This window comes from Taeniopygia guttata, chromosome 4A (assembly GCF_048771995.1).
Source record: "Taeniopygia guttata chromosome 4A, bTaeGut7.mat, whole genome shotgun sequence".
Taxonomy (NCBI): Eukaryota; Metazoa; Chordata; class Aves; order Passeriformes; family Estrildidae; genus Taeniopygia; species Taeniopygia guttata.
The window spans coordinates 15,130,089-15,155,841 of NC_133029.1; the positions used below are offsets into that span (position 1 = coordinate 15,130,089).

The window sequence follows — 25,753 nt, forward strand, 5'->3', positions numbered from 1 at the left end:
TGCTCGCCACGCCCCTTCCGCCCGCCCCGCCGGAGAAGCCGCCGGAGGGGCCGCGGGCGGCGGGCCCGGGACGGGCCGGGCCGGAGAGAGCGGCCGAGGTACGGCAACGGGGCCAGGAACGGGGCCGGGAACGCAGCCGGGGCCGAGCCGGGGGAGCTCGGGGGGCGGCAGCAGCGCGTCCTCTTCCCCTGCGGTGTGTGCGGCTCCCCCGGGCCCTGGTGCGAGGGACGCGCCCGCCGCACCGGAGCTCTGCGGAAGGCGGTGCGGGGAGCTCGGGACAGGGACGGGCCCGTGCCTGGCAGGAGTCCGGGAGTCCCGAGGGCAGGGCTGGCAGGCTGCTGGGGTTCTGGGCAGGAATTGTCCCCTGTGAGGGTGGGCAGGCCCTGGCACAGGGTGCCCAGAGCAGCTGTGGCTGCCCCTGGATCCCTGGCAGTGCCCAAGGCCGGGCTGGACACTGGGTCTGGGAGCAGCCTGGGACAGTGGGAGGTGTCCCTGCCATGGCAGGGGTGGGATGGGCTTGGAGGTCCCTCCCATCCCAAGCCCTTCTGTGGCTCCGTGAGTCCCCTGTATGAAGTGCCAGCAGCCCCCCTGCTCCAGGTGCAGGCAGGCCCTGCCCCACAGTTCAGCCTGGGGAGGGCCCTGTGTCCTGGCTGGGCTTCCTTGCCTGAAACCCTCTTTGTCATCCAGCAGCTCCAGGAGGTGTTAGAGTGGTGGCAGGAGCAGCTGGTCCTTGGTAGAAGGTACTGACACAGCTGGTTGGATGGATAAATGACCCTCTGGAATGGTTGCTGACCTCTCTGGGGGGAATGCTGCTGCTGGGGCAGCACAGGGATGGGATTCCCTCCTGTCTGTCCCTGCTGCAATACACGGGGTGGAACTGGTGTCCCTCTGGGTCTGTTTGGGTGCTCAAGGAAAACTCCCCTCTGAAGAAGCCTTCAGGAATAGAGAGGGTGAGAAACAGAGCAGCTGGAATTTGGAAATCCTGTGGCACTCTGTGTTCCCAGCCTCTGGGTGCTGTGAGCTTTGGCTTGTCCAGGCTTTAAAGCCTTCCTTAATCTTGGATCTTGTTCCTCAGGTTTTTGCAGTCTGAAATTAACGTTTCAACTTTTTACATGTGTTCAGAACAGGTGTTTGTGGAATGCACACTTTTCCAGGTGTTGGTGGTTCTGTTCCAGGCTCAGGGGTCCGTGGGACAGGGCTGGGAGCACCTGGGAGGCTGTGGGGACATGGCTGGCAGACACTACAGCTCTTCTGACTCCCTTTTTTCCCACAAGGACTCAAAAACAGGATTGCTTTTGTTTTCTCAGGCTGCATGGGTGGTGCTTGTGCAGAATAGAGAATTGTTTTTAATTCTTTGCCATGCAGCAGCCAAATTATCTTCTGGCTGTGCTGAGCTGCCCCCTTGGGAATGGCCCCCACCCTGTGCATGGGGCAGGGAATGGGCTGGGGGGTGTGACCTCACACTTGGCTGCACCAAAATATCTTTTGAGATTTGGATTTGTGCTCCTGTACTTTGCATCTACCTTCCCAAAATCTCAGATGCGATTTCTTTCCCTCTGTCACAGTCCCTCATTTTCTTCTTCCCTCCTTGTTGTGCAAGTAAAGGAAGGCAAGTCGGCCCCCAGGTTTCTCACCTGGAGCATGTTCACACAGAGTTCATCCCGGCAGTATCCCTTGGGTGTTCTGGGAGCTGGGCAGGATGTCTGCAGCCCCAGGCTGCCCAGACTGGTGAGGGCTGGCACTGACTGACCGTGCCATGGTCTGGTCACGGACTCATCCAGCAGGTTTGTCCAGCAGCCTGGATTCGGGTGTGAGTGCAGAGGTGACAGGATGGGTGGGAATGGTTCTGTGCATCAGGCCTTTAATTGTTTCCTCTGGGTTAACAACCCCCTCCTGGTGCTGCAGCACAGCCTCACAGCAGGTGTTTGTGAGGGACTGCGAGCTCTGCTGTTATAGGTCACGGAATGCTTTGGGTTGGAAGGGACCTTAAAGTCCATCCAGTCCCATCCCCTGCCAGGGACAGGGACTCCAGGCTGCTCCAAGCCCCAGCGTCCAGCCTGGCCTTGGGCACTGCCAGGGATCCAGGGGCAGCCACAGCTGCTCTGGGCACCCTGTGCCAGGGCCTGCCCACCCTCACAGGGGGGAATTTCTCCCCAGTGTCCCACATAACCCTACCCTCTGTTAGTTTAAGGCACCATTCCTTGCTCTCCGTGGATGAATACATGTTTTAGTTGGAACAGGGATGCTCTAGTTGTCCCTGGAGTTTGGGGAGAGGAGCAAGCCTAGCTGAGCACTTTGGTCTGACAGAGCAACTGGTGGCATTTTGGGATGGGATAGTTCTTAATAGTTCCTTTTCCTCTTCATGGCTTTTCCTCCAGAATACTTGGACCCAGGATGTCCCAGTTTGTGCTGTTGCTGGGTGGAAGGTGAGGTTGGAATGTGTGTCATGCTTTGGGAGGAGGTTGGAACCATCCCTGGAAATTCAATGAGCCTGGAGAGTGACTCCAGTGCTGTGCTGGCCCTGTGCTGTTGTGCCAGCCTGTTCTGCCTCAGTGCAGTGGGGTTCAGAGCTGCTGGGCTGTGATCCAGATCCAAAGGACTGCCTTTATTCCTTCCTTCTTCAGGAGCTTCTGTTCATTTCTTAACATTGGCAAGGAAGGAGAGTTTATAGTTCAGGTCAAGGAGGTGCATGTGAGTGGAATGAGCTCCTGTGGTTTGATAAAAATGTATAAAATCATCTCCACGTTGTGTTCTGAGCAGCTGGGGTGGATTTTGTGGAGGGGGAGGGCTTGGAGAGGTACCTGGTGTGCTCAGCTCTCACTGTGCAATTCCCACTGCAGTTGGCAGCAGCTCTGGGTCATCCCCAGAGGCTCAGCAGCAGCCCCAGCCTGGGCTCTGGCTCTCTTCCCCTTTCCCTCACCTCAGGGAGGCTTTCCCAGCCTGTTCTCTCCTAGGATTTTGTGCAAGTTGGGTGTTTTGTGTTCTCTGTGCGCCTGAAAATCCCCTGTTAAACCTGTTGTAGCCCATATTTTGGTATTGTGGGGGTTTTCTCATCAGGGCTTAGTTCTCATCAGAATGAGTTTGGGGCTGATTCCATGTGGTGTTGTTTGGATTTTGGGGTGTGCTGAGAAGTGTCTCCTAAAAGGAACACCAAAAGGGGAAGGTGTTCTGCTGGAAGAGATCCAGCTGGGTGTTCACAAAGCATGGAATGACAGATTTCTGGCTGGAACTTGATGCAAGCGTGACTCTAAAATTGACTGTAAAGTATCATTGAAAATATCTTTTGAAATCTTGCTTTTGTAGCCATGGTAGTCGTAAAATATTTAAAGGAGAAAGAAAAATGGGAAAAGAGGTGGTGTTTGAGGCAAGATGGTATTTTGTCAGTGGTTATTTGGCTTTTTTTCTGTCTGGCACAGTTTTGGGCATCATCTTTCTCTGTTAGATCTGTAACAGCAGATCCTTTTTCCTTTTGAATTCCAGGAGAATAACTAAACATAGCAGATATGAGAAGAATGGGATAAATGTAAGGCATATGATCCAAAGGTATGGATCCTCTGTGGTGGTGAACAGACAGTGACTCCAGCAGAGACATTTATAACCTGGAAAGTGGAAAAGAGCTTACAAAATACTACCGAACAAATCCACAAACCAGTAACTTACTTATTTGGGAAGTAGAGAATTCTCTTGTTGCACAGAGCAGCTGCTGCTGCCCCATCCCTGGAAGTGTCCAAGGCCAGGTTGGACAGAGCTTGGACCAGCCTGGGATAGCAGAAGGTGGAGATGAACTTTCAGGTCACTTCCCACCCCAATCATTCTGGAATTTCTGGTTCGAGGTATTAACATCTCATTTGCACCCAGGCCATTTTCCAGTTACTTTTGTGGCAGATGTGCTGGGCCTGTTTTCACACTTTGCTGTGAAATGGGGTGAATGTGTGGGGCTGCACCCTTGGGGCCCTGTCCCAGGTGTTCCACGGTGTAAACCAGCCCTGTTTGTTGGGATGTTCCCCTCTGGGGCTGTGTGGGTCACACTGGGGGCCTGTCCCAGGTGCTCCACGGTGCAAACCAGCCCTGTTTGGTGGGGCTGTGTGGGTCACACTGGTGCCCCAGGGCTGGGTGAGCGGGTGCCAGCTGGCTGGGCTGGCAGTGTGCAGGGTGTGCTGAACCAGGGTGCCCACAGCACCTGCCAGGCATCGCTTACCAGCCACACAGGTATGCTGGGCAAGCAGTGATCCTCCCACACGGAGCTGTGACACTGTCCTGGATTCCCAAAGAGGCTAGGAATGACAAAGAAGCTGTTATTGTGTTTGAGTATGGAAGCTGCTGTAAACAACTGCGTTTAGTCTGGAAAATACACTTTAGAGTCCAGTGGCAACCTCCCCTCAACTGATCACAATCTACCTGTAAATTTGGTCCTGGGCATTTTCATGTTGAGCTGCTTTTAGTCAAAACGTGAAGCAAAAAGGAAAGGAAGGTGGCAGTAGTGAGGAAACTCCTGGGAAGAGGTGGCTGAGCTGAGATTGTGGCTTTTTAAGCGAGAGCTAAAATGGTAATGATGGAAAGTTTAGGAGGAAAAAAAAAGAGGTTTGTGGTGAAACTAACGGATGGGGCAGATAACTGTGAATAAGTAATTGAGATGTGTTCCTGATTCTGAGTTGTGATGTACCAGTGCTCCCAGCTCAGCTGGATTTGTGTTAAATAGCATTTATTCTGGCTTTTGGAGGACTGGTGCTGATTCTGAAGAGGGCTGGCCGTGCTTTGGGCACATCTGTGCACTCACCTCGGTTTGTACCTACTGCTGGGGTGATTTTGGGGTGGGTGTGTTGCTGTTTGCCTCCGTTTGAGTATTCCAGTGTCCTGGGCTGAGGTGCAGAAGCTCTGTGGAATGGTGGATTGCTCCAGAAGAGGTGGTCCTGGTGCAGATGGAAGGATGAGGGCTCTGTGTGTCTGTGCACCCCAGGATAGCAGCGGATCCCAGAACACCCTGTGAGCCTGAGTGCCTGGAAATCCCAGACTGCCACACGATTCATGTGCTGCTCTCTGCCATGACTGGTGATGTATGATAGCCCCATTACCTTGCTGGAGGGATGTCAGAGCAGAGCCTGCAACATTGGCTCCAGGGCCCATGAGGGTATGCTTCAGAGAACAGCAAAAGAGCCCCAAACAAGCTCTAAAACAATGCAAGTCTTTGTGTTCAGCCTGTGTTGGTAGAATTCCCAGTTTCTCTCAAACCTATTGTTCGGGCTGGCGTGGCTGGACAGCCCTGGCCCAACACAGGCAGCATTCCCAGGATGTGTTTGCCTGTGCTGGAGCAGCTGGAGGGTGAGAGGCTGCCTGGAGAGGTCAGCCTTGTGCCAGGAGGGACAGCTTCTCCAGGATCCTGCTCCTGCACTGGTGGGAGGCTGGGAGAGCACTGTCCTCTGTGGCCACCCTGGGAATGGAGCTGTCCTAGAATCCTGGGGTGGTTTGGGCTGGAAGAGTCCTTGAAGACCTTGTATTGCCATGGGCAGGGACGCATTCAACTATCCCAGATTGCTCCAAGCCCTGTTCAACCTGGCCTTGAATGTTCCAGGGATGGGGCAGCCACAGCTTCCCTGGGCAGCCTGTGCCGGGGTGTCCCCACTGTCACAGGGAGTAATTCCTTCCCAATATCCCATCTAACCCTGTCCTCTGCAGTAGTGAAACCATTCCCCCTTGTCCTGTCACTCCAGGCCCTTGGAAATTTGGTGTAGTTTACTCTCTACTGAAGCTGGGGCTGGTTGTGGTCACTTCAGACAGCACAGGGAATTGGAGGAGAGAATGGCTTGGAAAACTAGCATTGTCTTGGAACTGCCTGTGGCAAATCATCAGCTCTTTTGTCACAGCATGGCGACACAGGGCTGGTCTCTCCCTGGGGTATTGATTTGGCAGCACAGCTGTGCATGAGTTCAACTCCTTCTGCAGAGGGTTCCATGTCTCGAGGGCTGGAATACAACAAAATCCAAACCAGCTCTGTCAGTTCACACAGGTGGAGTTTCACCCTCATGGAGTCCCTTCCTCTGTTTAGGATGGGAAATGTGGGGATTTTTTAGTGTTGGTGGGATCCTGTAGAGTGATGATGTTGCCCAGAGAGGTTGTGGACTCCCTGTCCGTGGAAGCATCCAAGGCCAGGTTGGATGGAGCTTGGAGCAACCTGGAACAGTGGAAGGTGTCCCTGCCCATGGCAGAGGTGGGATGAGCTTTAAGGTCCCTTCCAACCCAAGCCATTCCAGGACTATATAAGCCTGGCTCTGCTGGCTCCCAGCTAGGCACCACGAGTGATGACCCAACAGCCAAATGCTAAATTTTTTTCTCCTTTCTTTTTTTATTCAGTTAAAGTTGGCTTATTCTGCAGTTTTTTCCTAGTCTGTATGCCAGTGGTCTGATAGTTGTGGGAAGGGATGTGGCTGAGAACCACGTGGGGCTGGAGAGGAAGGAGAGCCCTGAGTTGTCAAAGCTCAGCTTAGATTTGCTGATCTTTAAAGAAGCCCCAGTCTTGTGATCCAGGTTTTTGGTTTCCCGGTGGAAATGGCCACTAGGTGGTAAGCTGGCTCCTTCCCACAGCAGGAGTGGCTCCCGAGGTGGCTGGTTGGGCTTGCTGCCTGCTCCTGGTGTGATGTCCGTGTGGTGCTGCTGCAGCTGGGGTCGAGCCTGTCCTCTGACAGGGAGGAAAAAATGCTGTGGGAGCTTTTTCCATGCTCTGACAGGGAAACCCTCTAGCCTGTGTGCTGGAAGGGCTGCTCTGGGCGTGGTGGTGCCGGAGATCTGGAGTCCCAGTCCCATCCCCTGCTGCCATGGTGGTGCTGGGACGGGTGGTACAGCAAGACTGAGGGAGCCCATCTGGGTGACACAGAGCCTGGAACCAGGAGAAAACCTCGGGATGTTTGGGGTTTGGATTGGAAATGGCAGAGAGGCTCCAGCTTCCTGCTGCCAGTGCTGTCACTGAGTCACTTCCAGGCGGTGGCCTGGGGACCCTGCCGGGTTCTGCTTTGCTGCTTCCCTTTCTGTGACTGCCATGGGGAGCACCAGGACGGAGTAGAAGGGCAGAGGAGGCGGATGGGAGCAGCTGGAGGAGGATGGTGTCACACGGGCGTTGGGGACACCAGCAGTGCTGGGGTATGTACGCGTGCTCCAGGGGTTCTGGCAGTGCCAGGGCCTGTGCAAAGAGGCAGCTGTTGCCTGATGGAGAATTTGGGTAAATGAACAACCAGATAAGCATGAAATCGGTCTATTTATTATTTAATTTTATTCCTTGTGCCTGGGAAAGCATCTGTAAGAGGGAGTGTTTTGGTAAGAAAAAGTGTCTTAAACCTCTTGTCTGGATGTGACAGAAGTGAGCATGGAGTTATCCTCCTGTGTGTCCTTCTTGTGCTGCCAAGTGTTCCCTGGGCTCTGCTGTGGCTGGAAGGTGCTGTGTTTGCTGCTGTGCTTTTGGGTTTTAAAGCTGTCAATGAGAACCAGCTCAGGGAGGGATTGAGGGGAGCAGGAGGTGCTGTTGCTCTGCCTGTGCTGCAGGAACTGCTGCTTTCTTAGCAAAGCAGAGAGCTTTAGATGGAATATTGGGGAGAAATTCCTCCCTGGGAGGGTGGGCAGGCCCTGGCACAGGGTGTCCAGAGCGGCTGTGGCTGCCCCTGGATACCTGGAAGTATCCAAGGCCAAGCTGGACACTGGGACTGGGAGCACCCTGGGACAGTGGAAAGTGTCCCTGCCCATGGCCAGGGGTAGAATGGGATGGACTTCAAGACCCTTCCCACCCCAACCATTCTGGGATTGTACAAATACAGAGATATTTCAGCCCCATTTCCCACATATTTACACCCACTGAGTCTTACTGGAAAATCCCTGTAAAACCATGTTATGCTGCAAACGAGCCCTGAGACACATGAGCACAGTTCCCTTAATTCTCTGCCAGGCTGACTGGGCCATCCCTGCCTCCCAGGCTGGGAGCTGGATCTTCTGTGCTCCCTGGAAGCAGTTTACTGGAAGAGCATCACAGCACTTCAATGCCATTGAATTATTTTCATTGTTAGTGGCAAATAACTTTGAATTCCTGGGTTTCTCCTGCCCCCCGGCTCTCTGGGCCACACTGTCTGTGTGCTCTCAGGGTGTGCAGCTGCTCGTGTGCCTTCCCAAGCACCCAGCTCCCCTTGTCTCCCTCCTTTCCAGGATCTTCTGTGGCAGTTTAGTGAGAAAACACGGCGTAGAAGGTAAGGAACATGGTGTTCCACAGTGTAGGGCTCAGCAGAGAGCACCCTGAGCAGTGCCAAGGCTTTTTGTGCGTGCTGTGATGGCTCCTTCTGTGTAACAGGAAGTGTTTTCTGCAGAGTGTGTAATTCAGCCTGTTGGGAAGTGCTGGCTGGCGTTTTCCCTTCCTGGAATAGCTCTGAGCTATGTAGTTAGTTTCTCTCTTAATTCTCTGGAAGAAAATCAGTGTTTGCAAAAGCAAAGTGTGCATGGCCAGCAGAGAGTCCAGGTAGGCAACGTGGCCTGGATCAAGAACAGTGTGGCCAGCAGGACCAGGGCAGCCTCAAACTGTGCCAGAGGAAGTTTAGATTGGACACCAGGAGGAATTTGGAAGGGGCTGCCCAAGGAGGTTTGGGGTCCCCATCCTGGAGGTGTCCAAGGAAGGCCTGGAGATGGCACTCAGTGCTCTGGGATGGGGACAAGTGGGGATTTGGCACTGTTTGGACTCGATGGTGTTGGAGGTCCTTTCCAACTGAAATCATTCTGTGGTTCTGTCTTCTCATGGAGATGCAAAGATTCCCATTTCCATGTGGCAAGAGCTGTTTTTGAGGCTCATATATGACTTTTCCCCTCTATTTAGTTTGTTATTATGTTTTCAGAGCTTGTGCTTTTGTAGTTCCTCTGCTGTCCTGGAAAAGAGGAGGAGAGACAATGGGTCTCTTGTCATGGTGTGGCATGGGCAGCTCCTTGAGATTGGTGGGGTCCAAAAAAAAAAAAAAAATCACTGCAAACCTGTTGAGAGCACATGTGGAGATTATTTAATAAATTCATCAGAGTGGCTCTTGCCCTGGCTAACACTGGAATTCCAGCCTGAACTTCAGGTCACACCACTGCATCCAGCCTTCCCATGGGAAGACCACTGCAGCCTCTGGGTCTCCAGAGGGTCAAGTGTCAGTCCAGTTGGGTTAGAAAATTAGTTTTCCTGCTTGTGCTCTGAAAAGCTTCCCTTTGCTTGCAGGTTTGGAAGCTCTGGCCATGGATCAGAAGGGCTATCGTCGGGGGAGCTTCCAGAGTGCCACCAGCGATGAGGATATGCTGGAAATAGCTGGAGCATCCATGGATTTCTCCATGGCAGATGATGACCCACCACTCGACAGGGAGATGGGAGGTAACACCCACGAGCTCTCCCCTTTCTGCTTTTGCTGATGGCTTTGGATAGGATTTAATGGAAATATTTGCTGTGTGGGTCCTGCTGGCCTCTGCCCAGGATGGATCTGGTGTTTCCTGGCACCAGAGTGAAGAGTTTGCAGGATGCTGGATTGTGTCCCTGTCTGTGTGGCTCCTGGGCTGTGACATGGAGCATGTCCTCCAGCTTCAGGAGAGTCCTGGAGTTTCCCAGAGTATCTGTTGTGGAGAAGAGCTGGCAGTGGCAGGAGGGAGGGATGTGGGTGCCATGAAATTGCAGCACTGAGGGTTGTGATATGAGCACAGACTGTCCCCTCCCTTCCTTTCTTGCTTATCTGTAATTCTGGGGGTTTTCTGTCATGGAGAGAATCATTCTGTGTGGCAGCAGAGAGGATTTGGTGCTTCCCCTGCCACCCCTTGTCTGGCCAGAGGGTCTGCTTCTCCTCCTGGAGTCTGAGCAGTGAAATTCATGGAGAAGGGATAAATCCATGTGGATATGCTGAACTCTAAGGAGTGCTAGCCCTGGATGGGGCTCTCCCTGTTGACAAGGTGCTCAGGTCCTCAGGGGAGGGTGACACTGAAGTAAAAGAGGACATTTTAAAGGGGGAAGAGCTTCTTGCCCAAATGCCAGTTTCAGTTCTCTCTGTGAACTTCCCCTGCTGACTTCAGATGTTTGCTGGCAGATGTTGGGGTGCCAGTGTGAAACCTGAAGCTGTGGGGGCCCTGCTAGGAGGTGATGGCCGAGGTTCTCTCCTCTATTCAGAGGAAGACTCAAAAGTGTTTCAGTGGTGGAAGGTGTCCTTTTCTCTGTGACATTTTAAAAGGTTTATTCTCCTTTAAAGGCAAGAATTGAGGCAGGTAGTGACAGGGATTGGTTTGAACTGAGAGAGGAAACATTGAGGTTAGATTTAAGAAGAAATTGTTCCCTGTGAGGGTGGGCAGGCCCTGGCACAGGGTACCCAGAGAAGCTGTGGCTGCCCCTGGATCCCTGGCAGTGCCCAAGGCCAGGCTGGACACTGGGACTTGGAGCAGCCTGGGACAGTGGAAGGTGTCTCTGCCCCTGGCAGGGGTGGAATGAGATGAGCTTTAAGTCCCTTCCGAATTAAACCCGTCTGTAACTCCATGATCAGAGGTCTGAGTGCCCAGTTTACCCCTGGTGCTTATAATCACAAACAGGATTTAACAGCGAGTTGTTCTCCATCTTAAATGAAAAATGAAATTAAAATTGAAGTGGGAGCCTTGATCTGGCTCATCTCCCCTGCTTTCTTCACCCGCCTTCCTCCTTGACCTCACACAGAACCCCGGAGCTTTTATCAGGGAGACCAAAGTCAGTGTGGGGAGAGTGCAGAGTTTCAGCCTCCCAGACAATGCTTGAATGACAAGTTATCACCAGCAAACTGGAGCCCGAGGAACTTAATCACCAGCCCCTTTGAGCTCTGTGTGCATTGAATAAAGGTGAGATAAAGGCTGCCCATGTGTTGGGAGGGCCTTTGAAGTCTGACTGTGCCCAGAGGACAAAAGGAAAATCCAGTGCCTGCCTGCTGGAAAGACAGTGAGCAAAGAGCATTCCTGGGAGTTACTAAGTAAGGAAAATGTCTACTGGGTGGGAAAAGAAAGGGGTTTGTCTGTCAGTACATCAGTGACTGACCCACCACTGTTGATAAATGTGCTTTCCTGTGCTGCATCGTGCCTTGGGGCAGAGCTTTGGGAATGGGCTGCAGAGCAGGGAGTGTCCCAGGCTGGGCTGCCAGGAGCACCCCATGTAGGAGATGGTGAGCAAAGTGCTGGGTGTCCCTCTGTGGTTAAGGGTCGGGTTTGGTGGATCTTTGGGGCTGGGCTGTCGGATGAAGAGAACTGGCACCTGGGTCAGGGTATTCGCAGAAACAAATCCAGCCTGGGGCAGGATGGAGGGAGAGCAGCTCTGAGGAGAAGGGCTTGGGGCTGTTGGTGGATCAGAAGCTCAGCTTGCCCTGGCCATGATGCTGGAAAACCCCCTGGGCTGCTGGCCCAGCATGGGCAGCGGGGAAGGGGGGGATTCTGCCCTGCTCAGGTGAGACCTCACCTGCAGAGCTGCCCCAGCAGAAGAAGGAGCTGGAGCCAGAGGAGTGGGTCCAAGGTGTCCCCTGGTGAGGTGCAGGGCTGGCTCTGGTGACAGTGTCCCAATGGCAGTGGCAGGGGCTGGCCCTGATGACAGTGTCCCAATGGCAGTGGCAGGGGCTGGCCCTGGTGACGGTGTCCCAATGGCAGGGGCTGGCCCTGGTGACAGTGTCCCAATGGCAGGGGCTGGCTCTGGTGACAGTGTCCCAATGGCAGTGGCAGGGCTGGCTCTGGTGACAGTGTCCCAATGGCAGTGGCTGGCTCTGGTGACAGTGTCCCAATGGCAGTGGCAGGGGCTGGCTCTGGTGACAGTGTCCCAATGGCAGGGGCTGGCTCTGGTGACAGTGTCCCAGTGGCAGGGGCTGGCCCTGGTGACAGTGTCCCAATGGCAGTGGCAGGGGCTGGCTCTGGTGACAGTGTCCCAATGGCAGTGGCAGGGGCTGGCTCTGGTGACAGTGTCCCCGGCAGGGGCTGGCTCTGGTGACGGTGCCGGTGACGCCAGGGGCGGGGAGGGCTCAGCAGCGCTGCAGCTCCCGGAGGAGGAGGAGGAGGATGCACCAGGTCCCGCTGTGAGCCCCGGGAATGTCCCCACGGCACGGACAGACCCCCGGGGCTGCTCCTGCGGGATGGGGAGCGGCTGAGCCGGGGTGAGAAGACCCTTCCAGGGAGGAAAAGGAGACGTGAGCCAAGGGAAATGTGTCTCTGTGTCCGTGCACGCTGTGGGGCAGCAGAGCCAGGATGAGGGTGGTGGATCCAGCAGGGTGGGCTGCGGGATTTCTGCTGTGTAATGGTTGTTTGTTCACTGTCCCTGTGAACCCCCTGCATTTCTGGGATTTGCTGGAGCAGGGAAGCAGCCACAGAGCTCTCCAGGTGCCGTGGCTGTCTCCTTGCCACTGGCAGGACAGTCAGCAAACGCTGTGGCTTTTTGTAGGGTGGCACATGGCACAGCCTGGAACTTCACCAAGTGCAGCCTGGTTTTCCTAAGCCCGGCAGGGTCTGAAGTGGAGCATTAATTAACCCCTTCTGGGGAGTGATCAGAACACTGAGAAATCTCTGTTTGAAATGAGCTGTAACAGGGTCACTTTTCACTCACTGTCTCTGATTTGGAGATCTGGATGTTATAAACAGGGAGATCTGTGCAATCATCTTGGAAGTGTTTTGGCAGGGAATCACGGAACTCATTTTCCTCCTTTATTCCTATCTGGGGATCCTAGGAGCCTTGATTTGCAGCAAGCTGAGGCAGGAAACATGATCTTTATAAATATTTATGGCTGTCAGCCATTTCATAGTTCTAGATTACCCCTGAAAAAAAATATAAAGATGTTTTCTCATTATCATCTGTCAAATAAACAATTGTGTGTAGATGGAGACCTCGAGATTCTCCTTTGGGAATAGAATCCTGGTGGTATAGGAGGGCAGGCTGGGCTGAGCAGGGATCCTGGAGAGCAGGATCAGGCTCCAACCTGCACCTGCCTGGTCTGGAGTGGGATCAGCCCATCCCATTTGCCCGTGGGCTCACTGGGGCTGTGGATGGGATCACAGGAGCTGTGCCTAAGGGATCCTGCAGGTGCCATCAGGGTCTTACTGGGGGTACCAGGACTTGCAGCCCCTCTGTCACTGCAGCTCTGGGCTTGCATTGTGCCTCAGGGTCTGGTTCCTGGTGCTCCAGGGCAACCTTTGAGCTGGGAGAGTGTTCCCAGGACAGCTCAAAGTCTCCTGTTATTCCAGGAGAGTGAGCATGGAATGTGCCTGATCTCATCTTGCAGAAAATACTTCTTAGGGTGTTCTATCAGCTTGGTTAACTCTCCTTCATTAACACTTTTCTTTACGACAGCTGTATCTTTTATCTTTAGGAAAGATTTGGTACCTAGGCAAAAAAAAAAAAAAAAAAAAGGGAATAACCAGAGAGAGTCTGCTGTCTGCAGCACAGAGTCAGGGATGATTGGGGTGCTTCTGGAAGAGGTGGTCATTCCTGTGGGAGCAAACCCAGCTCCTGCTTTGGGCTGCAGGTGGGACTTGTTTGGGTGACCAGGACGAGGCCTCTGTTTGTTCCCTGGATACCTGTGCCAGGTAGCTCTCATGTCCTTGGAGCAGCACCAGCCAGGTGCCAGGAGGAGTTCCAGGCACTTCAGTGTTCTATGTTTTCCCCTTGCTCATGTTGCAGTCAGGATGGTTTATTCCAGGAGGTTCTGATCCATCAGATTTAGAGAGCAGCATGTAGGATTTCCTGCAAGGATGTTTCTGTGGGGAAATCTCTGGAAGCCTTGATACTAATTTTGCATTTCCAAGCTTCTGGTCTCAAAAATGCTGTTAAAACCAGGGATTCCTCATGGAAAATGTGCCTCATTTTCCTCGCAGTGCAATTGGGTCTCACAGCCTGTGCACTCAGCATTTGGAAGAGCTCTGCAGAACTCCACCTTTTTTTTATTTGTCCCAGGTGAAGCGAGGAGCTGTTTTAAGTGGGTTATTTTGTGGTGGTTGTCAGTTCTGTACATGACTCATCTTGTTTTCCTGCAGCTGTGGCAATCTGGGAGATGGGCTTGGGAAGACTTCACAGCTCTTTTCCCTTCCTGCTTCAGATGATGGGGCAGAGGGCAGCTCTTTGAATTCCTTATTTTTCCCTTTTGGAGACACCTTTGCCCCCATGATATCTGCAAGCTAAATATGCTCAAGTATCAACCATTATCCTTCTGTCTGGGAGTTTTAACCCTCCTCTTCCCCCCACCTTCCAGTTTTGAGTGGATTTTGGTTTTTGCTCTTCTGTTTTTCCCTCTGAATGACTGCAAACACTCAGTGTCTTCCAGAACCAGAATTTTGGGAATGTACACCCAAGCTAAGCATTGTTTTCCATGGGCTGGAGCAGGTTAAACTGGAGGCCCAGTGGTTTGGCTGAGTTCACCTGAGGGAGGCTGCAAGTCCCAGTTTGGTGTTTTGCCAAGCCCCCATTTGGTACCCCTTTCTGATTTCCAGGCCCCATTGGATGCTTTGCTTTCCCTGTATCCCTGTACCCATCTATGCTTTCCTGCCCATCCTGCTCTCATCCTTGCCACATCCACCTGGGATACCCTTCAGCTCTGTTTGAAGTCTTATATATTCCTTTTCTGCTCTCCCTCTCCCATCTGCTCGCCTCAAATGGCAAAATATCCTCATGGCAGGTCCTGGATTTGGGGAAAAGGCACCATCTAGATGCTGGTGGTGATTTACTTTGCTCTGAACAGTCATTTCCAGGAGCAACCCCATCTCCAGGTGATCTGCTGAAGCTGGGGAGGGTGTTCCTGGCACAGATCACCTGGGAACATCACCTCCGTAGCTCTTTATTTCCATTGAAATCTTTAGTTTTCCTCCTATATGAGTTTTGTTTTTTTATAAAAAGAGGAAATACTAAGAAATGCTCAATTTTCTGCTTTCCTCCCCCACCAGGCTTCTCCTCATATAATGGAGGAGGGATGAACGGCACGAGCACCATGATGGATTTCCTGGAGGAGCCTCTTCCTGGTGTGGGCACCTACGAAGATTTTAACACCATAGACTGGGTGCGAGAGAAGTCCAGGGATCGAGACAGGCACAGGGAGGTAAAAATTCCTCCTCCTCCTCGCTGGCTCTGAGTGCTGGATAATTAATGTGTGACTCTTGCTGGGGTAGGGAGGCTCTTCTTGGAGACCCCTGGGATGGAGGGATTGCCCTTAGGATGGGGGCTGGGAGTTCAGTTTGAGGAAAAGGAGCATTAAATCCAACATGTTGCAATTTTTTGGTTGCTGCTTCTCTTCTGAAGGCTTTAATTTATTCCAAATGGGGATTTGGAGAACAGAACCAGCCTGGTTTTCTGCTCTCACACTTGCACTGGGGAATGGTGCTCTTTCTATTGGAATTTTTTTGTTTGAGGAGACCGAGTTCAATTCTTCCAGAATTCCTTCCCAGGACTTCAGCACTCTGCAATTAAATGAATCTGTTCAGAATGTAAGGGGGGTTTTAGCTGAACATCCATGTCCCCAGCCTGCTCCTGCCTTGCTGCATCCCAGGGAATAACAGTGGAGAGCTGGAACGTTTCCCTTGGGAGAGGCAGCTGGGCACACAATGGCTGTTCTGTCATCCTTTGTCTGCCTGTCAGGAGCAGTGAGACTGACAGACCTCAGCCATCCTGGGCTTCTAGGACAGGGCTGAGCCCCACTTCCCAGTGCCACCAGTGCCCACTTCCCAGCTGGACCATTCCTCTCTGCTGGCATTAAATCTGCGACCCCAATCTCTGTCCATATCATTCAGACTCTGGCACAGGTGCCCACAGAAGCTGTGGCTGCCCCATCCTTGCCAGTGTTCCAGGCCAGGTTGGATGGAGCTTGGGATAGTGGAAGGTGTCCCTGCCCACGACAGGGGATGGTACTGAGTGATCTTTAAGGTCCCTTCCCATCCAACCTGTGATTCCATGATCCTTGATCCATTCTCCTGCCCACACCCCGATCTGCAGCAGCTGTAGGAGCAGCCACTGTCAGGTGCTTTTTCTGTCCCTCCTCAAAGCAGAGTCACAGTGTCACCAAGTAGTTTTAGAGCATTTACACCACAGTGGATCAGAGTCCTCACAGGTTTTTGTTTCTTTCTGCAAACCCTTTCCCAGATCACCAGCAGAAGCAAAGAGTCCACCTGGGCTCTGCTGCACAGCGTGAGCGATGCCTTCTCTGGCTGGCTGTTGATGCTCCTTATAGGATTGTTGGCAGGTGAGGGCAAACCTCCAGGTAAAGCTAATTCCTGCACTGCAGCATCAGGATCCATTCCTCCCCAAGGCCTGGCTGATCCTTGGAGCAGTAGGATTTTGGAGGGAGGACTTGTGCTGACTTGTGCTGCTGCCTTGTAAATTCACAGGGAATTATTTTTAAGTGCTTCCAGCCCATGTTTGTGCAAAACCAAAATACAAAACTGAGGCTGAGAGATGTCCTGGACGCTGCTCTGGGTCTGCTGCTGGCATAGAACTCTGAAATGAATAAAAAACATTCATTAAAGCAGAGCTGATTGAAACACTGGAAGTGTCTGTGCTGAATGCTCCTCATGGGTACTGAAGGGATTAATGCCAAGGGCTGCCAGCAAGAGTTTCTTATTTTTTGAGGTTTTTCCATCTATACTTAGATATAAAAAGGGAGAGGTGTTGCTTGGAAATCAGGTGTCTTTCAGAATTCAGCTGGCTGAGACCTTTTATATTACTTAGAAACAAACTTTGGCCCAGGGCAGCAGGAATAAATCACTTGGATACAAATCTTCCCGATAGGAAGCAGTAAGCATCTGTCACGAGGGATGGAGTGAAATCTTGTGTTAATGTTTACCCAGGAAGGCTGCTGGCCAGTTGGTCATTAACTGGGGGATTTGCTGCATGTTTATTGCAGCCTCTGGAGCTTGTGCTGCCACTTGCTTCTGTGGATCAGAGGTCCCTGGCCTCTGCCTTGGTGTGGGGGTTTTGGGATTGGAGGAGTTATTAACAAAAGTGACTTGAAGATTCCTCTTAAAACCTGACCTCCCTTCTGTGCTGGCTCTGCTTGCCATGTTTTACTTGGCACAGTTGTAACTTTCCCCTCCTTTATTTTTCTTTTTTTAAATTAGGGTTGGAAATGTTTTCTCCAAATTCAGAGTTATTTCTGTCAAAGTGTTACTGTTGGTGGTGCAGCTCCTGGATCCTGGTGACACATTTTGTCTGAGTCCCCCAGGAATGTGGGACATCCCTCTCTGCCCTGCCACTGCTGCTGTGCTGTATTTAACAAACAGTTATTGAGAAGAATGAATTGCTGGTGATGCAGGGGGGGTGGTTTGGACACAGTCAACCTTTGAAACATCATCAGCCACGCTCTGTTTCCTGACTTGCTCTTTTCAATATATTGAAATGATTCAAAACTAGACAAATCCTCTCATTTAGCTCTCCATAGAATAAAAGTGAGTTGTAGGCAGAAATACCACACTGCTCTATGTGCTGGGAGGTGAGTCCAAAATTGGTGGGGCAGACTGTGACCTTCAGTGTTTTAGTCTGCTCATTAAATTATTTTGGGTTTTTTTCCCTTTAAACCAGGTTCCTTGGCAGGTCTGATCGACATCTCTGCCCACTGGATGACAGATCTGAAGGAAGGAGTGTGTTTGGCAGGGTTCTGGTTCAACCATGAGCACTGCTGCTGGAAATCCAACACCACCTTCACCGACAGGGACAAGTGTCCTGAGTGGAAGAGCTGGTCCCAGCTGATCCTTGGCCATGGAGAGGTGATGGGCACCTGGAACTGCTTTTGCTGCTGAATTCCCTGTTTGCCCAGCCTGTAGCATCCCTGGGGTGATGTGGATGCCAGGAGCTCTGGGTGGTTCAGTGGTTCATTGTTGGGGCCCTAAAGGGGTGTCAATAAACAGCTTATGTGGGTGTTGTCCTTGGAGGGGATGTGGAAGGCAAAACACTGCCACATGTACAGGTGCAGTGTGCCACTGGTGTGTCCAGGATGTGCTGTTGGAGGGTATTTTGCCCGTTCTGGGGAATGCCATGATTGCTAACCCAGCAAATGGAACTTGGCCTTGAAATATCAGACTTAGGGCAGGTCTCTCCATTTTTAGCTGATAACTCTGTGGTGTCCTGCTGATTCCCCGTGCTCACTTCAGTGCCCAGGTCTGATGTGGTTGCAGTTGAAACCATCTGATTTTGGCAATTTCCTCTGTGTTTCAGGGGGCCTTTGCATATATCCTCAACTACTTAATGTACGTTATCTGGGCCTTGATGTTCTCCCTCCTTGCTGTGCTCCTGGTGAAGGGCTTTGCTCCCTATGCCTGTGGCTCAGGGATCCCAGAGGTGAGTGAGAACGAGAGTGGGTTGTTCTTCAGGTGGCGTAGGGATCCACCACCCAAAATTTACACATGCATGTTATGGAATAAGATATTCCACTTTAGATGATGGCTTCATGTGTAGGTATTTTTCCAAGCTGTTTGAAACATGTCTAATACTAAAGTCTCCATGGAGTCCCTTGGAAAATCAGATGTTTTGGGGTTGCTGTAGGAGGTACTGCTTAGGTGTTCTCCAGCAGGGATAGTGGCCCTCAGGGAAGGACTCAGATGGCTGCTCCTGCCTTTGTGTGGAGAGATATTTTTATGGACTCTCACTTTTGATAGCTCAGGGGCACTTTTGAAAGCTGTAGGAAAGGGCAGGATTGGGAACATTCAGTAAATCAGGAGCTCTGACCAGGGCTTGAATGAAAGCCTGTAGAGCTTTGTGTGCTTGACTTCCAGATCAAAACTATCTTAAGTGGTTTCATCATTAGAGGCTACCTGGGCAAGTGGACGCTGGTCATCAAAACCATCACCCTGGTGCTGGCCGTGTCCTCGGGGCTGAGCCTGGGCAAGGAGGGGCCCCTGGTGCACGTGGCCTGCTGCTGTGGGAACATCCTGTGCCACCTCTTCACCAAGTACCGCAAGAACGAGGCCAAGCGCAGGGAGGTGCGTGGGGACACCAGCCTGGGGAGGCCAGGTGGGCTTGGGGCTCTGGGGCTGAGGGTAAATGGTTCTGTTTTGGGGTAAATGGTCCTGTTATGCTGACTGATTTTTTTGGAGCTCCTTCTTAGGGAATTGGCTCACTCCGCCTTTTCCCTGCTGTCTTAAAGTAGGTCTGACCTAGCTGACTGTGCTGTAGATAAACATTGTGCAAATTTAAGTGAAGACAAACCAAAAAAGGGGGTGGTTGGGAGGGCTGAGAAGTCTGAGTGCCTCTGTCTGTCCCTCAGGTGCTGTCAGCAGCTGCTGCCGCCGGTGTGTCTGTGGCTTTTGGAGCTCCCATTGGAGGAGTGCTCTTCAGCCTGGAGGAGGTAACCTTGGAATGCTGTGGGTTAGAAACACAGCCCATGGCGAAATTCCTCCTGATGTAAAACCTGACCCTCCCCTGGCACAGCTTGAGGCCATTTTCCCTTGTCCACTCTCCTGACAGCTGTGTCCCAGGGTGTTGCAGCAGACCTCTCCTTAGGGGGTAGAAATGAGCCAAGACACAGACTCTCATTTAACAACATGAAAAGGGTCACAGTTTATTCTTCTTTACAGCTTAGCCATCCTGACTCTGACTACAGCAAACTTCTGCTGTTGGCTTCTCTGACAGACTGACTGCTGGCTATTTCTTGCTGGAATATGACTGCAAGTATTTCCTTGCTGCCTCTGGCCACAGGCTTTTACCTAGCTCCACTATGACTGCAGGCTCTAAGTCTATCAGACCCAGACTGATCTCACAGCAGATCTTTTGCAGCAGCAACTCTCTTCCTTGTTTCAGTCTTCTCAGGGCTCCTCTATCTCCTCAAGGACTTCTTCCTGTAGCTCCTCTTCCTCCAGGCTCTCCCTGACTGCCCAACCCACCCCTTTTATCACACTTATCTTTATTAGTTGCAGCTTTGACCCATTAAGGGCAAGGCTGTTATTGTTCTTTGGTAATTAGTACAGCTGTGATTTATCAGGGGTGAGGTCACTTGTAATCCCTTCTTCATCTACACATGGGAACAAACTTCTCTGGTTTATCAATCCTCTTTTCTTCCCAAGGACCACCTAATCCTTAATCTGTTGATCTGGATGTGAAAGGACCATTGCTGTTTAGCTCAGGGGAGTACCAGAATGGATTTCAGAGGAGGCTGGGATGGATTTGCTCAGCTGAGCAATAGTTGGTGGCAATGATGGCAGGCACGGCTGTTTGGTACTTTGGACCTTGCAGAGCCACAGAATTCTCTCAATTCAGCTCATGGCTGATGTGTATCAGGTTTTATTACCCAAGTGAGTCGCTCCAGGGATCACAGAGGACACATGCACGTGCTGCAGGCCAGGGCGCATCCCACTCACTGAAGTCCTCATTGAACTGGAGCTCCAGAGCAAGTCTGGGGTGCTTGGCTGGAGAGCAGGGAATGAGCCAGTGCTCATGGGTCTCTGTCCTGGCTTTATTCCCTGCAGTGGGGTCGTGCTAAGTGTTCAAAGTGACCAGATGTGCTTTATTCTCCTCTTCAGGTGAGTTACTACTTCCCCCTGAAGACCCTCTGGCGCTCCTTCTTCGCTGCGCTGGTCGCTGCTTTCACCCTGCGCTCCATCAACCCCTTTGGCAACAGCCGCCTCGTGCTCTTCTACGTGGAGTTCCACATGCCATGGCATCTGCTGGAGCTGGTGCCCTTCATCCTGCTGGGAATATTTGGTGGGCTCTGGGGAGCTTTCTTCATCCGCAGCAACATTGCCTGGTGCAGGCGGCGCAAGACGACGCGTCTGGGCAAGTACCCGGTTCTGGAGGTGTTGGTGGTGACGGCCATCACGGCCATCCTGGCCTTCCCCAATGAGTACACCAGGATGAGCACCAGCGAGCTGATCTCGGAGCTCTTCAATGACTGTGGGATTTTGGACTCGTCCAAGCTCTGCGAGTACGTGAACGATTTCAACAGCACCAAGGGGGACGATCTGCCCGACCGCGCTGCCGGCCCTGGCGTGTACACGGCCATGTGGCAGCTGGCACTGGCCCTCATCATGAAGGTCTTCATCACCATCTTCACCTTTGGCATGAAGGTGAGGGTTGCCTGTAAAGGAGCTCATGTTCTTCCCATGCTCTTCAGGACCCTTAAAGTTTTATTTCCTCCCTAACCAGACGTGTGTCCCCCAAGCTCTGTCAGAAGGGGACAGACTGCAGTTGTTTGTCCTGCTGCTTGGATCTGAGGGCAGTAGAAACCTTCCAGCCTGACTGTGGGCACCAAATGCAGTCACAAAACTGGTGCCTCAGGGCTCCACATCCCATTTTCCAGATACAGAATGCTCTTAAATTGTCCTGCCTCAAGCTTTTTTGACAAATATGTGATTTAGATGAAAGAGCTAATTGCAAAGCAATCAGTGTCTTAATTTGTTAATGCATAATTGGAGCCGTTCTCGCTCAGAGGGTTTGGAAGTTGTTTGGTGCAGCCTCTGGAGCTGCAGGTGTAGTTGCCAGGTGTGAGCTTTCCTGCAGTGGATGGAGCTGATGGACAGTTTTTATGTCCCTGCTCATTGCAGGGGGGTTGGACTAGATGACTTTTCAAACGTTCCTTCCATCTCAGCTCCAGCAAAGCCTCTGCCTCACTCTGGTTTGAGGTTCCACTACTCCTCTGAGCAGTCCCTGGGCTCTGCTGCTCACTGCTCCGTGTTCCCACAGGTGCCCTCGGGGCTCTTCATCCCCAGCATGGCCGTGGGGGCCATCGCGGGCCGGCTGCTGGGGGTGGCCGTGGAGCAGCTGGCCTTCTACCACCATGACTGGCCCATCTTCAGCGGCTGGTGCAGCCAGGGGGCCGACTGCATCACCCCTGGCCTCTATGCCATGGTGGGCGCCGCCGCCTGTCTGGGTAAGCTGGGGCTGGGCCTTGGCTGGCCACGTCAAGAGGTGGTGTGGTGGGTGAATGGTTGGACTCCCTGATCTTAGAGGTTACCCCTGCCTTAATCATTGAACCACAGAAGGGTTTGGGCTGGGAGGGACCTTAAAGACGATCTCATTCCACCTTGTAGTGATTCTGTGGCTGAAGAGCTGGTGTCACCTCAGGAACCTCAGGAAACACTGTAATGGAGTGTGCCATGTGTTCCTCACCCTGATGGTGTTCTTTTGCCATCTCCAGCCAGTGCTGGGCATGGCAGCTGCAGTGGGGAGCTCCTGAGTGGGAGCCAGAACAGTTGAGGCTGCCCAGGGACTTTAATTTTCCTGTTGGGTTTTAATTCATTTTATTTCCTGTTCTGGCCTTAAATCTCGTGATGCAATTCTGCTTTTAAGTGCTCTGTTTTTTGGTAACACTTCTTCCTCTTGGCTGAGTTGGAGAGACTGGGTGCATGTGACTGAACTTCACTTTCACAATTCCCAGTGCCCTCATCCATGGAATAGTACAGGAGTCCTAATGGACTACTTTATGGGGAGAAACTCTCCTCTAAAAACATGCCACCAAACCCCATCTTTGGCCTTTTTAGAGGGGATACACCTTGTTTGAGCAACCCAGTCTGGTGGGAGGCGTCCTTGCCTGTGACAGGGGTTGGAATGAGATAGACTTCAAGGTTCCTTCAAACCCAGACCCTTCTGGGGATTGTTTGCATGTAATTGGTGGAAGATAAATACACTTTGACTTCATTAATGGTTCTGTTTGCTGCTGGGCAGCACTGAAGGGTCTGTGCCCCTTTGGGGAAAGGATATTGGAACAAAACTCCTGTAAAATATCTGGGAGTAGTTTTGGGACTTGAATCTCAGAAGTGTAATTAAAACATGCAAGACAAAACCCTGCAGCTCCGTGCCAGGGCCTGCTGCTGCTGCAGGGCCAGAGGTTTTGGTGCTGTTCTGGTTGTGTTTGGTGCTGCTGAGCGGGGCAGTCCAGCTGTGCTGGCACCACCCTGCTCTCGAGGTGGGGACTGCTGTGACACCGTGCCAGGGTGACCCGAGCCGTGCTGTGTTGGCAGGGGGGGTGACCCGGATGACCGTGTCGCTGGTGGTCATCATGTTCGAGCTCACCGGGGGGCTGGAGTACATCGTGCCCCTGATGGCAGCAGCCATGACCAGCAAGTGGGTGGCCGACGCCATCGGCCGGGAGGGGATTTACGACGCCCACATCCGCCTGAACGGGTACCCCTTCCTGGAGGCCAAGGAGGAGTTCTCGCACAAGACACGGGCCATGGACGTGATGCGGCCGCGCAAGAACGACCCTCCCCTGACGGTCATCACGCAGGACTCCATGAGCGTGGAGGATGTGGAGACCATCGTCAGCAGCACCACCTACAGCGGCTACCCCGTGGTGGTGTCCCGCACGTCCCAGCGCCTGGTGGGGTTTGTCCTCAGGAGAGACCTCATCATTTCCATCGGTAAGGGGTGGCAGTGCCCGGGTGAAGGTGCTGGCATTAATGCCAGCTGTCACTGACCTGGGCAGGTCACACACTCCTGGTGCTGGTGGCTGGGCCAGCTGGTGCATCCCTGAGCAGTGTGGGTGGGCTCTGCTTGCCTTGGATGTGAAGGACAGGGTGGCTTGTCACAGGATCATTTAGGTTGGAAAAGTCCTTCAGGATCACCGAGTCCAACTTGTGTCCGATCCCCACCTTGTCACCAGCCCAGAGCACTGAGTGCCACATGCAGGCCTTCCCTGGACACCTCCAGGGACAGGGACTCAAGCTCCCTTGACAGCCTCTTCCAATGTTAGCAGGCTTTCTTGTGAAGAAATTCCTGCTGATGTCCAACCTGACCCTTCCCTGGCACAGCCTGAGGCTGTGTCCTCTTGCCCTGTCACTGGTTGTCTGGGACAATATGGAATAAAATACAGGAACCAGGGCATCAGGGTATTTTGTGCATTGCTGCCTTCTGTGGTACACATGAGTTTCTGCACTTAGGTTCCTTGGAATTTCCAGGGATTCATTAAGAATGGTCCTGTCCCCAAGCTGTGCACAGTGAGGCACAGGATGGGATTTGGGTTTTCAATCAAATATCAAATTTGATTGATCAAATATCCCAAATATTCTAAAGTATTCTGAACATCCAGCCTGGTGTTTGGCCTGCCAGACCTGGCCCTTCCCAGGAAGCCTTGGAAGGCTGATATCAGATTCCAGTGTGGCAGGTACCCACAGTACCTCTGTGAAGGTCTGAGGGATGGCCAGCACTTTACTTGTTTTCCATTCCTCACCCTGATGATGTCCATGGAGCCTGTGCCAGTCGTTGAATGCTTAAAAATAGTCCTTCAACTGCTCTGCATGGGACCCAAATCAGTGACTCATAAAAGTACAAAGCATTTTATTTACCTCCTCTAAAAACTGGGAAGTTAAAAGGTCTCCAGAACTTGTATTTGCCTGACCCAGAGAACAGTGAGATGCAACAATCAGTTTGGCTTTGGGCAAAACTGATGTGCTGATCCTGCAGTGGAACTTGGGAGATCTTGGAGGTTTTCCCAGGTAATGACTGGCAGGACAAGACCTGAAGTTGTGCCCAGGTGAGGTTTAGGGTGGATATTGGGGAAATTTTTTTCATGGAAAGGGTTGTCCAGTCCTGGCAGAGGCTGTCCTGGAGTCACCATCCCTGGAAGTGTTCAAAAAAAAGTGTGGATGTGGCACTTTAGGACATGGGTTTGTGGTGACCATGGTGGTGGTGCTGGTCAACAGTTGGACTGGAGGGTCTTAGGGATCTTATCCAACCTTAATGATTCCATGATTCCCTTAGAAGAAAGGCTGGAAATCCATCACACCCTCCTTGGGTGGGAACAGCTCTGGCAAAGGGAAGGAAAGGACTTCTAAAGCCATTAAATGTGAGCTGAGGAACGGGTACGCTCCTCTGTTTGGAAAGGAGTGCTGATACTGATTGAAATATTTCTCTTTCCAGAAAACGCCCGGAAGAAGCAGGATGGGATCGTGAGCACCTCAGTTATTTGTTTCACTGACTACTGTCCCCCCCTGCCTCCGAGCTCCCCGTCTGTGCTGAAGCTCAGGAGCATCCTGGACCTCAGTCCCTTCACGGTGACAGACGAGACGCCCATGGAGATCGTGGTGGACATTTTCCGCAAGCTGGGATTGCGCCAGTGCCTGGTCACCCACAACGGGTAGGAGCCCTGGGGTCAGAACTGCTCTGCTCCCAGGGCAGAGGGGACTGGGATCCAGCTGGGGCTGGATGCTGGAGCAGTTCTTGCCTGGCAAAGGCACCTGTGACAGCCCAGCTCCAAGCCCTGTCCAACCTGGCCTGGGACACTTGCAGGGATGGGGCAGTCACAGCTGCTGTGAGAGCCTGTGTCAGGGTTTTCCCACCCTCAGAGGGTGCAGTGCTTTCTGTGGGGTGTCACTTTGAATCCCAAAAGGCTCTTCAGCAGCTGCAAGGGGCTCAAGCAGCCCTGCTGGGGTCCCTTCTGATGGTGTCAGTGCATTAAAAGTGTTTTTTCGTTTTCCAGGAAGCTGCTCGGGATCATTACCAAAAAGGATGTACTAAAGCACATTGCACAGATGGCCAACCAGGACCCTGATTCCATCCTCTTCAACTAGAGGCAAACTGTAGGGATTGTGTGTCCCACATACCTGGAACATTCTAGCCCATCCTGGGTAGACTTTCCTATTTTTATTGATACCATGGAACTGTTTCCAGCATTTTCCTCCATGGAGCTGAAGAAGATATTTTTTTTTCTACCAGATAACGAATTGCACTACGGAATCTGTGGAACATGATCTTCTTTTTAGAAGAAAAAAAGAGACTTTATTTACATTGCTTTTGTGAAGTTGCATTGGAAAGATTCCATGAAGGAGTAAAAGCAAAATGTTAGAGAATTGTATCCTCCTCTTCTTTTGTTGGAACTGCTGT

At 52.2% G+C, this 25,753-nt stretch overlaps 1 protein-coding gene across 4 annotated transcripts; it reads left to right on the plus strand.

Annotated features, from left to right (window-relative positions):
• LOC100229350 (H(+)/Cl(-) exchange transporter 5) lies at positions 1 to 25,719 on the plus strand. 4 transcript variants are annotated; one of them, XM_012573141.5, is made up of 13 exons: positions 1 to 98; positions 9,218 to 9,367; positions 14,902 to 15,053; positions 16,091 to 16,190; positions 17,525 to 17,709; positions 18,158 to 18,280; positions 18,715 to 18,921; positions 19,206 to 19,286; positions 20,458 to 21,000; positions 21,617 to 21,803; positions 22,894 to 23,292; positions 24,791 to 25,007; positions 25,350 to 25,719. In XM_012573141.5, the coding sequence occupies exons 2-13, from the start codon at positions 9,235 to 9,237 to the stop codon at positions 25,438 to 25,440; spliced, it is 2,418 nt and encodes an 805-aa protein (XP_012428595.2). In that variant the 5' UTR covers positions 1 to 98; positions 9,218 to 9,234; the 3' UTR covers positions 25,441 to 25,719. The 4 variants fall into 4 exon arrangements, with proteins under 4 accessions (XP_012428595.2, XP_030128647.1, XP_030128648.1 ...); XM_030272787.4 differs by lacking the exon at positions 1 to 98 and adding an exon at positions 7,040 to 7,131; XM_030272788.3 differs by lacking the exons at positions 1 to 98; positions 9,218 to 9,367 and adding an exon at positions 11,976 to 12,128.
• Positions 25,720 to 25,753: the final 34 nt, after the last annotated feature.